Source organism: Brachyistius frenatus, unplaced genomic scaffold, assembly GCF_029030835.1.
Source record: "Brachyistius frenatus isolate BFR_SWC_R1_liver_20210118 unplaced genomic scaffold, ASM2903083v1 Contig_31, whole genome shotgun sequence".
In the NCBI taxonomy this organism is placed as follows: Eukaryota; Metazoa; Chordata; class Actinopteri; family Embiotocidae; genus Brachyistius; species Brachyistius frenatus.
This window is the reverse complement of record NW_027210630.1, coordinates 3,653,689-3,667,829: the sequence shown is the minus strand read 5'-3', so window position 1 is coordinate 3,667,829 and position 14,141 is coordinate 3,653,689. Positions and strand designations below refer to the sequence as shown.

The 14,141-nt window shown below is 43.9% G+C and overlaps 1 protein-coding gene across 4 annotated transcripts in view; it reads right to left on the bottom strand.

Moving 5' to 3' along the window:
* rhobtb4 (Rho related BTB domain containing 4) overlaps positions 1-14,141 on the bottom strand; it is a 44,047-nt gene that overhangs the window by 6,419 nt on the left and 23,487 nt on the right. For all 4 annotated transcript variants that reach the window (XM_069699895.1, XM_069699894.1, XM_069699893.1 and 1 more), the window contains 8 exons: positions 12,367-12,568; positions 11,806-11,909; positions 7,270-7,455; positions 6,158-6,977; positions 5,808-6,027; positions 4,650-4,768; positions 442-592; positions 125-213 (listed from right to left, as the gene is read on the bottom strand). In XM_069699895.1, coding sequence (XP_069555996.1) covers positions 125-213; positions 442-592; positions 4,650-4,768; positions 5,808-6,027; positions 6,158-6,977; positions 7,270-7,455; positions 11,806-11,909; positions 12,367-12,558 — 1,881 coding nt within the window. In that variant the 5' untranslated portion in view covers positions 12,559-12,568. The remainder of the gene's footprint in view (positions 1-124; positions 214-441; positions 593-4,649; positions 4,769-5,807; positions 6,028-6,157; positions 6,978-7,269; positions 7,456-11,805; positions 11,910-12,366; positions 12,569-14,141) is intronic.

Sequence of the window (14,141 nt, the reverse complement as noted above, 5' to 3'; positions counted from 1 at the left end):
GAGTATGCATCACTATGAATCAACATCTGTCTATCTAACCTCTAATTTGCTTAACTGAAAAAACTAAACTTAAAGTTCATTATTAATAAATCATAAATGAATGGTTATTAAAATAAGGAAAGACCTGTGCAAGCTCAAGGTAAGGCAACACCTGTCCATCGACGTCGACTCCTTTCACTGCCAAATGGAGAAGCTCGTCCACAGCATGCTGTTCTGAAGATGCACAAAATGCACACAATCATGTCAGTATTTCCTGGAAGAATTTTCATCTCCCAGTCATAAATTCTTCATCTGCAAGTCTGCGATAAACACAACTAACTGCTCCTATAATCTTTCACTGAGTCATTGATAGAAAGTAGTTTGTGCAAAGCCATTTATTCAGTACAAGGGAGAAGCCATTTCTCTCTGCGACACGTCTACCACTGCAGAGAGCGTCTTTACCAGTGAGGGCGACGAGGCGCGGCAAACAGAGACGGTTGGCCAGGACAATTAGCTCCATGGGCTCCAAACCAGGACTGGGCGTCAGGAGGCCGCAGTACAGGAACTCCAGCACCCCACGCATACAGGCTGTGCTAGTGTTGGGAATGGATACCTGGAAAATGACCAGATCAGGAGGGAACAGGAAAAACAGGAGAAGCGAAGTCAGTGAAGAAAATGAATGGACTTGCGTATAGGCAATCATTTTTTATTAAATACGTATTTTACGTGAGGCGATCTTCTGTCGATAAGCATTACTGTGTACACTGTATGTAGCAAATCCCATGAAGAGGGTAATGCCAATGAAAGCAGTGGGTATTTGGAGGTAAAGGGCAGAGGACACACTGCTTCTGTCACATTCCCTTTGATCTTGGCTCAGATGAGAGCGCTGGCCGGGTGGGGGGAGGTGGGTGGGGGGCTGGCCAGTGATGTGAGCAATATGGCTAACGCAAACAACCCCACACTCGCACACACAGACAACCCCGCTACACTAGACAGAGCGAGACACAAGCTTAGCCTTAATGTGACTGAAAGCTACGAGCAGCTACGATCTTTTAGCAGAGAGACACCGATTCATCTGCAGGTAATTCAGTCAAAGCAGCGGAAGAACCGAAGTAAGGTAAATGATTGTGGGAGTGATGACCTGACCCCTGCAGGAGCTCTCTGAGTCCACCCACTGAGGCCCTCTCCAACCTCCACTCCCATAACCAATTAGGAGAATGTCAGCTTGGCGCGACCTCTCGTTATAATGAAAAAGTCACAACACAGAGACAAGGGTGGTCTCTGGAGCTTAACGCCCCAGCTGGAGCCAGGAAGCATTAATGAGTGGACACATTCCTAGTGACAGGAAGTTTACAGATAAGATCCATTGACTGTACTGACAGGTGTTCTTTAGCAGTCATTCTGCCCTCCTATGTCAATTATGAGTTAAGTGCAAGTTTAGTTTATTTGAAAACCCACAAAGTTTAGCCTCAGTGTGAAAAACAATTAAACAATCTGTTTGTTTGTTGTTGTTTTTTTAAAAAGGGCTGTGGAAAAACAGCTGCACTGACTAAAAGGTGCAAATAAGATATCGGTCCCCAAAGGGCTTGAAAAACCTCCCCTCAAGGGAGCTGAAAATTTTTAATCAAACAAAGTAGGAGGAAAAAGAAGTGAGTCACAAAGCCATCACCACAGATGCTGTATAAAGTTTAAGAGAAACGGAGATCAATCTGTATCCACAGTAAATAAAAAATAAATCTGCAGATAAGAATTCCAGTAACACTGGTGTCTACTCTTTTTTTTGTGAGTAACACAGAACCTTTACATGCTCTGACATTTGATAAGTTTGACTTCTTAACATGTAATTCTCGACTAGGATGCACCCTCACGTGGTGAACAAAAAAACACAGACACACACATCGTAAGTAGTTCATGAGTGTAGCATGACACACTCAGCGGTCAGTTTGTATAACTGCCCACACAAACGACAAATCTCAGGAGGTGTCTTTTGACTCATGGTTTTTGATTACTACACAATAGACAAAACCTCTTTGACAGAGGCTGATGGTCCATGGAAAACAAAAAATCTTTGTACTGTAGATAATGATAAAAAAAAAAAAAAAATTTTTAAAAAGTCTGTTTGAGAGACAAAACTTGATGCTGTTCTGCCCAGGATTAGAATAGCCCCGTTATCACACAACAGCATGAACATTGAAATGTGTGAGCATAAAAATACTGAGAGGGAAGTGTGGCATGAGGATGAAAATAGGACAGGCTGATCACATGCTCCTCTCACAGTTATAGAGCTACAGCTTTTTTAAATTTTCATATAATGGAAAATGTTCCTCTGAAACCTAAATGTTGAAAACTGAAACAGAAAATAGAACAGTTGTAATATGATATGATAACCATTTCTTTCCATGTTGTAGTGTCCTGAAAAGACCAAAACCACTTTGAAATGGTCTACGAATATTTGCTTGTATAAAATGGGAGAGAAAAAACTAGGGAGAGGTGGATGGCTGATTTGTTAACATTCATAATGGCTTTGTGCTTGATTTAATTATTAAACTTGATTTTACAGTGTAGAGTCCACAAGGAAGTTGACTCACCCTGAATTTTCACCCTGATTTACCAGATTTCATCTAGTCATTGTTAAATTTGTACTTCTTTTTTGTAGATTCTAACATCATCTCTTCATACTTGTGTCTATTATTGATTCTCTTTGAGAGAAACTGAGCACAACGAGACCATCTGCTGTGTCAAGGTTGAGCAGTTGTGTTATTGTGTCATGCTCTATTGAACGACTGATTTAGTGTTTTAGCGAGCTTTTTTGTTTCTGCTTCTCAAACTAGCATTTATCCATCAAGATGTGTACCTCACTGTAAATAAGATATATGGTCAGCCATTAACATGGCAACTCCGTACATTAGAAACACTTTGTGGGATGCTTCTCCGTCTGTCCAAAGAGGAAAGTAATCTCTAAAGCCAACAGACACTCTGCCACCTGCAGCTTACTGCTGACATGTACATATTTGATTTGCTAAATAGCAGCAAAAAGCTTTTCTGCAACGTAAAAATGCAGATATCACCGGTGCTCAGAAACATAAATGCTGACAGCTTCATTGAGCAGTCAGTCTTTTGAGTCTTTGTCTCCAGTGCACCTGCCCCCTGTGCTCTGCCAGCTTCATGTCATAAACAATGCCACAATAGATCCTAACATGAACTGTTTAGGGTAACCGTAGACACTGGCAGCCCACCAGCAGTAAACACTGTGTCCTCTCAGTGATGCTAATGTCCTGTTTTCACCATCAGCCACAATAGCTGGCTTTTTGCACACCCGCTCCTGTGGTGTGTTCTGGAATAAAATCCAGGCTATCCATGTGGTTTTCTTTACCAGTTGTACATTAGTTTTCTTCTAATGTTCCTTACATTTCCTTTGAGCTTTTTAACATAAACGGAATATGCAACCTTTTAATTGCTTGTCTGTCTCTCGCTGTTTAATTTTTCAGGATTATTTCCAGTTCCTCTAAGTACCTGAATCGAGGTAACGTAAACCTGGTGACCTTGAACATAACCAGACCCTGTGGGATCTGGTTCTGCAACACCGTGTCAACTTAAAGGTCAACTGTAACTTTCTCTCCGACTGGTTCTGGCCAGAACACAAGTCCTGCAACCAGCAGAATACCGGGCCACCAGAAGCTGAGCCTTAGGTCAGTGCACACCTGATGTAACCAGATCTGCTACTTGGGAAACGCTTACCTCGAAAGAGGGACTCTTCTGGGCTTACTTTAAATATTGAGATGGGTCAGTGCAACATCCTCCTTTTACTATTACAGGCCTGAGTCCTCGCTCAAACATGCAAGTTTTTTTTTTTACTAACAGCTCTCTTTAATAAGCCAGATGTTTAATACTTTAATACAAGAAAGAGCTGCCTCAAAGGCTTATAGGATAGCAACCCACCAACTAGAAACAAGGCCCAGAGTCTCATCTGACACAAAAACAACACTGTGCAGTTTGCATCATGGCCCGTCCATCACAGCAAACCACACCAGACAACAGGAAGTCACAGTGTGTGACTACTTACTCGTATTAATCATTCTGGGAACATAAACATGCTTAAAACAGTCTACTCCATATTAGGTATAAAACAAAAACAAGATCCCTTAATATACATTATCAATTTTGAAGGTGAAGACTGACTTGATTTAAGGTTTGGGTAAGGGTTAGGATTAAGTGAGGAAATGAATGTGTGCAGGTGGGTTTGAATTTGAATTGCTATGTAGGTGCATGCATGTGTGAGTTCATGTTTTGGGTAAAGGATCCCACGGTCTGGTAAGAGTTTCAACCACATCCGCAAGTGAAACAAAGGTTTGTAGGTAAATCTGACCACAGTGCTAACCCACACACACAAAAACATCGTGAGAACACAGTGCAGATTTCTGCACTGTCATTAAAGTAACACATCTCCAAAGTAATAAACCTTATCCAGGTAACTTGCCTTATCCCCATTTTTCTTCTTTAATCAGGTGTTACTTCTATTGTTATATGAGGAATTCATGTGTGTGGTTACGTTGCCCCAAACAGGTGTCCTGAGTTTTCTCTCATGAATTTCCCAAGATGCAGGACACAGAAACTTCTCAAACCTTAATGGTAACTCCATCCTCAAGCTCTTTCCGTGCATCTGAACTCACCTCCTCAATGTAACTTTCCATGAAAGAACCACGGAACATGGCCGCCATCCAGTCGCAGCTGGAGATAAGCAGGGGCTTGTGGGCCGGGAGGCAGCCATCGTCCAGTCGAAACACGACATCTAAAACCGGGGTGGGAAAAGAGCTTTCATCTCGGGAATGCCACAGAAGCCCAAGCTACAGAGGGGGGAAAGACAAGACCAGGCAGACGTCCAGACACACCCACAGGCAGACAAGACACACACAAAGACATAGACACAGGTAGATAGACAGAGAGATAAATTGACAGGAGGACAGAACAGCTTTTGACACAGAGTAAGGGAAGGAGAGCAGATGCAGGATAGTAGGTCATGAAGCAAATCCTGTGTGTGGTTAAGAAAGTGGTGCAGTGACAGGAAAACAGTAACTATGTTAGTGCAATGACCTTCGTATGGGCTACATGTGAAAGCAAAGGATTTCATCTGTCTAGAATTTGACTCTTGGGAATAAATGGGATAAAGCCTATAAGTTTGTGCATATTTTTAAATAGCTTCATTCATCAGCCAAAATTCTTAAGAGCATTAATATAAAGATTGCAGTCAATATAATCATTAAAAAAAAAAAAAAACAGAGAAAGTGAAAAGAAGTGGACGTGAGACAGATTTTGTTGAGACAGCAGATGTCCGTCATTGGCTGCAAATGCTGTGACAACGTACACACACACACACACACACACACAGCAGCGGGGGACAGACAGCATCACACAAACACAAGACACAGTGGGCACATAGGGGGCAAATACAAAACAACCAAGCAGACTAAAACAACACAGGTCATCAAGCCAGTTGATGACTTTGAAAGGACTTCAGGAAACAGATATACAGCAACATACAAAATGTATGTAACATATTTTATAGGAGTTATTCAATGGCAAATATACGTTCAAATGTACACAGTGTGTACATTGACAGAGACTGAAAGAGAGTGCTGGAAATGAACTCTTTCCTGTCTTTGTCACACTTTCCCACCAACTTCTCATAATCCTCAGCTTCTCCCATTCTCATGTTTGCTCACACACATGCACACACTTGCAGAGAAACACCAACTGATGCATTCATGGAAAACATGATACCAATGTTATTGAAGGTATTGAGGCACTGAATGACTGGCACAGTGGTTTACCAGAAAATGTCCCTTTATTGAGACACTCCTTGATGCGGTTGGCTCTGCGAACGTGGAAGGCCTTGGTGATCTCCTGGTTCATGAAGCTTTCTCTGTTCAGAACGTTGGCCACCATCATCCGCAGGTCGAACACTTCAAGTAGCTCTGCGATGGTGGCCACCTGCATCAGATCGCCTCGGCCCTCGTCCAGGCTGCCTGTGTATAGGTACTGAAGCACTGCCTGCAACCGGAGCAAAGTGACAGATCAGATATACAACTTTGGAGGCACACGAAAAAAAAATGTGTTGGTTTTTGGGGCAGAGAATGTCAATATTTTTTGGGGGTAATTTCGTTGCTTTGAAGTCCATCACCTTAAACGGTTCCTCCTGTATAAGTGCATCCATGGCGACCACAGTCATGAGTCGGGGTCGTCCTGTCATGGGATCATCAACATGCTCCAGACACACACTCAGGAACCCCCTTCCCCATCCTGAAAGGGCTCGACCTGTCCCTTGTGCTCCCAGGGAGTACTGGGCCCGAGAGGGGAGTGCATTATCACTCTGGGAAGTCCTCAAAGAGCCCTGCTGGAGCAGCTGCGGGCGGTTCAGGCCCCGCACGCCTCCATCCACCCCGTCTTTATCAATGTCCAGGCTCTTGGTGCGCCCGGCTTGCTCCTTGGCTCCTCTCCTGCTTTGTTCATCTTCCTCCCCGCCCTCCAAGTTCTCCTTGCTCTCCTGTTCCTCCCCCCGCGGCCCCAAACATGATCCACCAAGATCAAGGGTGAAGAGGTCATAGAACTTGGAGCAGGATGTGGCCAGATAGACTTTGTGTGCAAAGACGCGTGTTGGGCCGCCCTGCAGAAGGAAAAGAACATCTGCACACAGAGGCTTGCAGAAAAGGGAGTCCGGGCCCTCGCCGTCTATTGGTGGGGGGTCTGGGATGCCCACTATGGGGCGTGGCGGGCGAGGGGGCAGGAAGGGCGCCTGAAGGAGGGGCCTCTGGACCTTTTTCAGGTGTGACTTCCAGAACTGCAGGTGTCGTCGGGATATCAGGGCAGCGCGGATGGCATTGTCAAAAACATCTTTGACTCCAAACTGGGCTACAATGCTGGTCTCATAGTAGGGAATACCAAGTTCTTTTGCCACCTCGTGGCCTCTCTCTGGAGGAAGGATATCCGTGGGTTTGATGGGTCTGTGAGTCAGAAAGAGATAAATGTGTTAATGATGACAGTCCTTAGATAAAGAAGTACAAGCTAACAGGAAGGAGGAAGTGGAGCATTTAAACAACATTCATGCAAAGGAGGAGAAACTTAGCCTGCAAAACACCAAAAAAACAGGACTCAAAACACCTTCCTGGAAATCGTCAGTGTCTTTGGTGGTATCTGCAGTGACTGATATGCTCCTGTTATTCATTAACTGGACAAAAGCCACATTTGTGCAGGTTGTATCTAAAATGGTCTGGTAATGCCTGAGGAAAATCTCACTTGGCTAGTGGTCGACGGGCACGATTAACTGCATCCAGGTCCGCATAGCGCAGATCCAGCTGGCAGCCAACCAGGATGATGGGTGTTCGGGGACAGAAGTGCTTGATCTCCGGAAACCACATGGTGCGGACGTGGCGCAGGGAATTGGGATTAGCCAGAGAGAAGCAAAGCACCACCACGTCAGACCTAAAAAGGAAGGAGGGAGTGGGGGAAAAAAAAAAAAAATCATCATTTCATGTGCTTAACAGAGTGACATAGATCACAGAAAAAGATAAAGCGACAGAGGAGAGCTGAGTTGTTGTGTCATGAGCAGGAGATGTCAGTCAGGAGAAGACTTGGCCTTTGATGGAGGGAAGGGGACAGAAACAAACAAAAAAAGAAGTAGAAAAAGGGTCAGTGCTGACTCACTGAACAACTTGTCAGTTTATGTTAAAACATGTGTGATGTGTGAATGGAAGAGGCTTGTTCTGCTGCTGCAAGGCATGAAGCTATGAGGTGGGGTCACAAGACGTGTGTGTGTGTGTGTGTGTGTGTGTGTGTGTGTGTGTGTGTGTGTGTGTGTGTGTGTGTGTGTGTGTGTGTGTGTGTGTGTGTGTGTGTGTGTGTGTGTGTGTGTGTGTGTGTGTGTGTGTGTGTGTGTGTGTGTGAGTGAGTGAGAGAGTCTGGGCCTCTGGGGTGGTGATTTGTGTGGCCTGTCTCTCTCTCTCTCTCTACGTAAATCTCCCTAAGCCCTTTGAGGCTACATGGACCACAAAGAGAAGCCTAAGAATAGATTAGAATACACACACACACACACACACACACACACACACACACACACACACACACACACACACACACACACACACACACCACAGAAATACATTTCCTCATCTGATGTGTTTGAGCAAGCAGACAGTCACACTTACAGCTGCTGTCTGGTGCTGATATGTCTGTGACATGTTGGTACATGTGCATCTGTGTCTCTGTAAATGTTTGATTGATTGAGCTTTGTGTCTGGGATCATGGATCATTTAATAGCCGCACAATCATGCTGACGGGGCAAAACTGCACAATTCCTAAATGATCTACTTCTTACAACAATCCTAACACAGGGCCTTTGCCCCAGCAGCACTGGACTACTAAGATTTATGTAACTGGTGTGTAACATTAATTATCATTGGTAGCTGGAAAAATATGACATATGCTGTATATTCCAGCTCTTGGCGTTAGTCAGGCATGCAGTACTCATCACAAGGTGTGAGGTAAACCAATGCCTCAACTTGAGAGCAGCATTACACACCATTTAAACACGTCTCTGCCCCTTGGTCAAAATACCTGCACTACAGTGATCATGGCCTATTTAGTGAGCAGACAAAGGCACTACACTAACAAATCTGAATTGACATTGTCCACTGGAATTGAATTAAATCTAACCGTCTTTGACACTTTTATATTAGGGAGCATCCTTGAGATTATTCAAACATCCGAATTTGCATTAATACACAGACATGGCTAACCTGATGTCCTTTCTTCTTTGAAAGTGAGGAGTTGAATTACTCACGAATACACCCAGCACTAAATCAGAAGGGACATTCTTTGCAGAGTACACATGGGTTCCATAGTCCTCTTTACTTTCACCAATGTAATCTCTGAAAAGCTCCTACTCCTAAAAACACAATATACAATACCAAACATTACATCACGACTCACGCACATAAACACACACACAGGGAATTTCCATTAGCACTTTGTCAAAGGATCATTACCACAGCTTAGTCTGTTTGAGGTCATGTTATGTGCACATGCCTTTGTTGTTGTGGTTAAAGGAAAATACTTCTTTTTTTCCAACCTGCACCTCACTGCCATAGTTCTCTATAGGGGCTACAGTCCTCACTACAGTAATGTACAAGTGAATCCATAAAACAGCAATACTCATAATAGTCTCCTGTGGAGAACTTCCGTCTTCTGTGCTACCCACAATTACATTTTAGAGTGAAGCTACATCTAGTTGTTGTATAAATAACAAGTTGGTGCCTTGGGTGTGTTGTCATCAAGTGACCTCTGACCTTACGTGAAATGACTATAATCTTTTCAACACAGCATTACATAATGGTAATGTGATAACTTTACATACCGATACAATGAAAACGATGCCAGTGGGAAGCCCATTAGGATTCGTAGTTGTGTCAGCCACATGAATGTGAGTGAATGACAAGTTCAGATGACATCTATATAATGTGAGTTTTTTTTCTGGTTGGGAGGAGGCGGGGTGGACGGATGGTTAGATACACTTGAGTGCAGGGGAGTGGTGTTCACTTTCTGTTTTCCAACTTTGAATCGGGATGGTGTTTTTAAACCGTGTTCGCTGTTGCCACGGCGACGGACTTTAACACACAATATATTTCAATTGATCATTTTAAACAAAACCATTATCTTCCCCCCTCGAAAGACTCATGTATATTGAATTTGACCGACCCATCGGCTCATGTGTGTTCGAGAACTTGTTGCTAATCTGGCTTGTTTATCTGCATGAGCATACAAAGGGTGATGCCTTCTTTGTTGCACTTTTGTGTAACGGGGTCAGCAGAACTTTTCTGGCATGGCACTGGATGTTTGTAGCACTGAAAATATAATGTGAATTGTTTACTAGATATACTGAATAAGGAGCTCTGCATTAGGTTTGACAGGTGAACTATGTCAGCCTGTGTGTATATGTACATACAGGTCCAGTGTTAATCTCTGTCTGATTGAAAAAGTGGTACAGTGGTCATCAGCAGTCATATAATGCCAGATAGATAAGAAGAGACACGCAATGCTTGCACACAGGCACAACCACACACCAACACAACAGAGGGGTCCTGAATAATCAGATTTTTTTTTTGTTGCAGTGAAGAAATGAATGGGTGCCATGCAGGCCTGTGTTTCTCTCTGCAATCACACAGTCTGGCACGACACCCCTCATCAGTCATGAAGTCTGTCACAGCAGCATTATGGGAGTTATACAAGAATTTTTTTTTTTTTTTAAAAAGCAAAATAAGACTTTTTAAAGTGAATTTCTGCTGACTAACACGAGTAGAGGCTGGCTCAGGTTAAGTTTAGCTTAACCTATTTGGAGGCTGTGATTGTTCTCCCAACCAGAATGTTCCCGTCCTAACAAAGCATGTGACAGTCTGGGTATTGTCTGAGAATGTGATGTTTTGAGTTTTGATATCAACAAAAGGCTACAGGGGGGTGTGGAGGAGGTGAAAGAGCAGCAGAGTGTCAAGGGCATAGAGGAGACTAATCATGGAAGCTGAGTTAATGAGGGAGACTGGGAGAGGTGAGGTCTGAGGGCAGGTTGCAGGAGAAGGCACAGCCCAGATGGAGTGGATGAACAGAGCTGGAAGAGAAGGAGGACAAGTAGGAGGGAAGGTTGGTGCCCCTGAGCTGGTAATGCCAAGGAGGCAGGAGGGAGAAAACAGCTGAGCTGGCACTGTGTCTTTATCAGCTGACTGCAGGCCAACAAAGCATACAGGACACACACACACACACACACACACACACACACACACACACACACACACACACACACACACACACACACACACACACACACACACACACACACACACACACACACACACACACACACACGCAGAAGCAGATCACTGTGCAAACATACAGAAGCTGAGACCACAACAGAGGAGGACAGGAAGAGAATTACACGCAACCTACAAATACACAAATTCATAGTCTGTCATGCTGATAAACAGGAACAGGGTGACTTGTTACACAAAGTGCATCCACCCCCCTTGAGAGAACTCCTAGACAGACAATATGATGAGCAAATGAATGTGCGTGTTGATGTTTGTGAAGTCATACAGTTTATGACAATGTATGCACATTAAATGATTACTGGTATGAGTAAAACGGATAAAATGGACAGATGGATGGAGAGAAAATTACAGTTAGTAAGTTTCAAAACTGGAGTGGTGATAAAACTCTCAGCAGTCACAAAAAAGAAAAAGAAAATGGACAAAAAATATGTGTACTTAGATAAATATGAATTGAAGTTGTACTTTCAGATTTTGCTCTGACAATAAGTACTTTTGTATTTCATGCCAATGAAGCAGCTTTGATAGAGGGATGTGGAGTAAGAGGATAGAGTGATGATCCAATCATGTCTGGTGGAGGAAGGGTGTAACAGCTTGTGGGCAGAGTTCAGCGGAAGAGCAGGGCAGCTGGATTACACAAAAAAACAACTTTTGGCTGAGTAAACATTGCGTGGGCGTGATCATGGCGGTGTGACAAATTAGTTACATTTTCACTGTAAATTGAATTCTCCTGAACCCACCAACAATGAACTTGGTGATATCTTAGCCCGCCGGAAAATTGTGTCAATGGCTTATAAATTATACAGCCAAGACAAAGCAATCTCTTGGCTGCACTAATTCTGGAAGTGGAACTTTGTAGCAAGGTAGTTAACCAGCAATTGTGTTATTGGGTCAGTAACTAAGTTCTGGCTGCTCGACTGCTTGAAACTGTGTGCGGGTGCTTGTGCGTGTGTCTGCTCACCTGCCATAGGCAAATCGTCTGTCTTTGTGATGATCCCCGAATGTGTCCCACAGCCTCAGGGACACACTGACCTCATCCACTACATCACGAGATCTCTCTAACACCTGCAACACACACACACACATATCGCTGTTATCAGGTCAAAAGCTTTTAACTTCATTGTGAGGTTTGTGTTTTAGTGAAATTGAAGGATTATTAAATCACCTGGCTAAAATGAAAAAAAGACCATTTTTAACATTAATACAACTTTAATTTGCTTTTTATTGTCTTGATATGAAATGTTGTTAGTGACACTTCAATTCGCAATAGAAAGAATTAAGCTCGGTAGCATGTCCAGAAGAGTAACCTAGTTGATCTATCTATATGCTTCTCTTTCCACATTTTGTGTGTGTGTGTGTGTGTGTGTGTGTGTGTGTGTGTGTGTGTGTGTGTGTGTGTGTGTGTGTGTGTGTGTGTGTGTGTGTGTGTGTGTGTGTGTGTGTGTGTGTGTGTGTGTGTGTGTGAGAGAGGTATGTGTGAGAGGTGTGAGTGAGAGGTGTGTGTGGTGCTGTGTGTGCCCACCTCCTGGCATACACGGTACTGGTCGATGGCCCAGACGGTTGGCACGTGGGTGGCAAGCAGCTGATACTGTGTGAGGGTGGCATTGCAGGCCCGGGCACAGATTAGCCTGGTCTTGCCTACTGCATTATCCCCGACCACCACACATTTAATGGTTTCCACATTGGGCCGCTCATAGTCTGTGTCTATATCCATGGAGAGGGCCCTGGAGAATACAAGAGCAGGGAGAGAAAAGAAGGGAAAGAGGTTAATTCAACATTCACGGAAAATTAAAAATCACATTTGGTTAAGCATCCCAGAAGGAATGACACTGCATTTTGACAATGAAAGCACACTGGCATGAGGCACAGTAGCTTCTAACTCTCGCCCTGTCCAGCCAAGGGAAGCTTTGTTAAGGCTCTAAGCCCCCATAGCTGTGCTGCCCAGTGTACAGAGTCTTCTGCCAAACCCCTCAACTGAACACATGGTTCAAGGGCTGAGGAATAGAGGGACCTCAGAGCTATTTCTGTAACAGCACAGACAGAGAGAGAGAGAGAGAGAGAGAGAGAGAGAGAGAGAGAGACCTCCCCTGAGTCCACTGTTCTTTATCCATTTGTCCATCTTACCTCCTATCTGCTCCCCTTTTTAAAATAACTTTGTGACAGAAAAACACAATACAGGATGATGAAAAATCCCAAACACCATTTGTAATTAACATAAAGGTCATTGAGGCACTGTCATCTTTTTGGCATCAAATTTAATGAGGGGAGAAACAAAAGCATTGTGGTTGCATGTTTGACAACCTGTCAACTCCAGACAGACTTAACCTTTACACAAATTGGAGGTGGTTATGTACAGCTCAACTGACTTCCTCCTGTTTTAAAAGCAAGCATCACTGTGAAAATTTTACTAAAATGCCCTGACCATGAACTGCTTGCAACCATTTCTGACACATCAAAACACATGTTAATACCCATCTTAAAACATCCGTGCACTCTTGCAAAACCACCACCACCCCACAGTAGTCTGCTCTAATCAGTCCATCCTTGATGGACACTGAAACTTTTTCACTCTCACACACACACACACACACACACACACACACACACACACACACACACACACACACACACACACACACACACACACACACACACACACACACACACACACACACACACACACACACACACACACACACACACACACATCCCAAAGCCTCATAAATAGAGCATCTGAAACATTCATAGAGGCCTTGGCTGGCTTGTTATTCCATTGACATGGATGCCAGCACAACACTTCAGTCCAGCAGTAATACTGCTAAAAATGGCATCTATTCATCAGACACATGAGCCATGTGTGTGCCCTGCTTTTCAGCCAGGACCTCCTGTTGTTATTCACATACTTCCACGTCCCTTCTGTATTATCCCTGCTGCTTTTTCCTTAGAGACCAAAGACATTGATTTCCCATGTCACCCACAACAAAAGCATCTCCAGCCCCAGTTACTTCAGCCAGGAACTACAGGGCAGGGAGCCTACCTTTGTCTGTCTGAGCTGAAGGAAAGTGTCTGTCAAAGAAGCTGCTTCCCGCCTGGTCCCTATGGAAAACACACAACTATGATTTTCAGAGTTATAAATACCCCTTTTCTCTGCCACCTGTCTGCCTGTGACACCTTTTGGAGACATGCACTACAGGTAGAGGAGAGAGTTAGGGGAAGCAATAAAAAGTCAGCACACCCTCGCAGTTGCACTAAGGTTGTGCCAAAGCAGCAGTCATCTTAGTGCTGCATGAAGAAAGA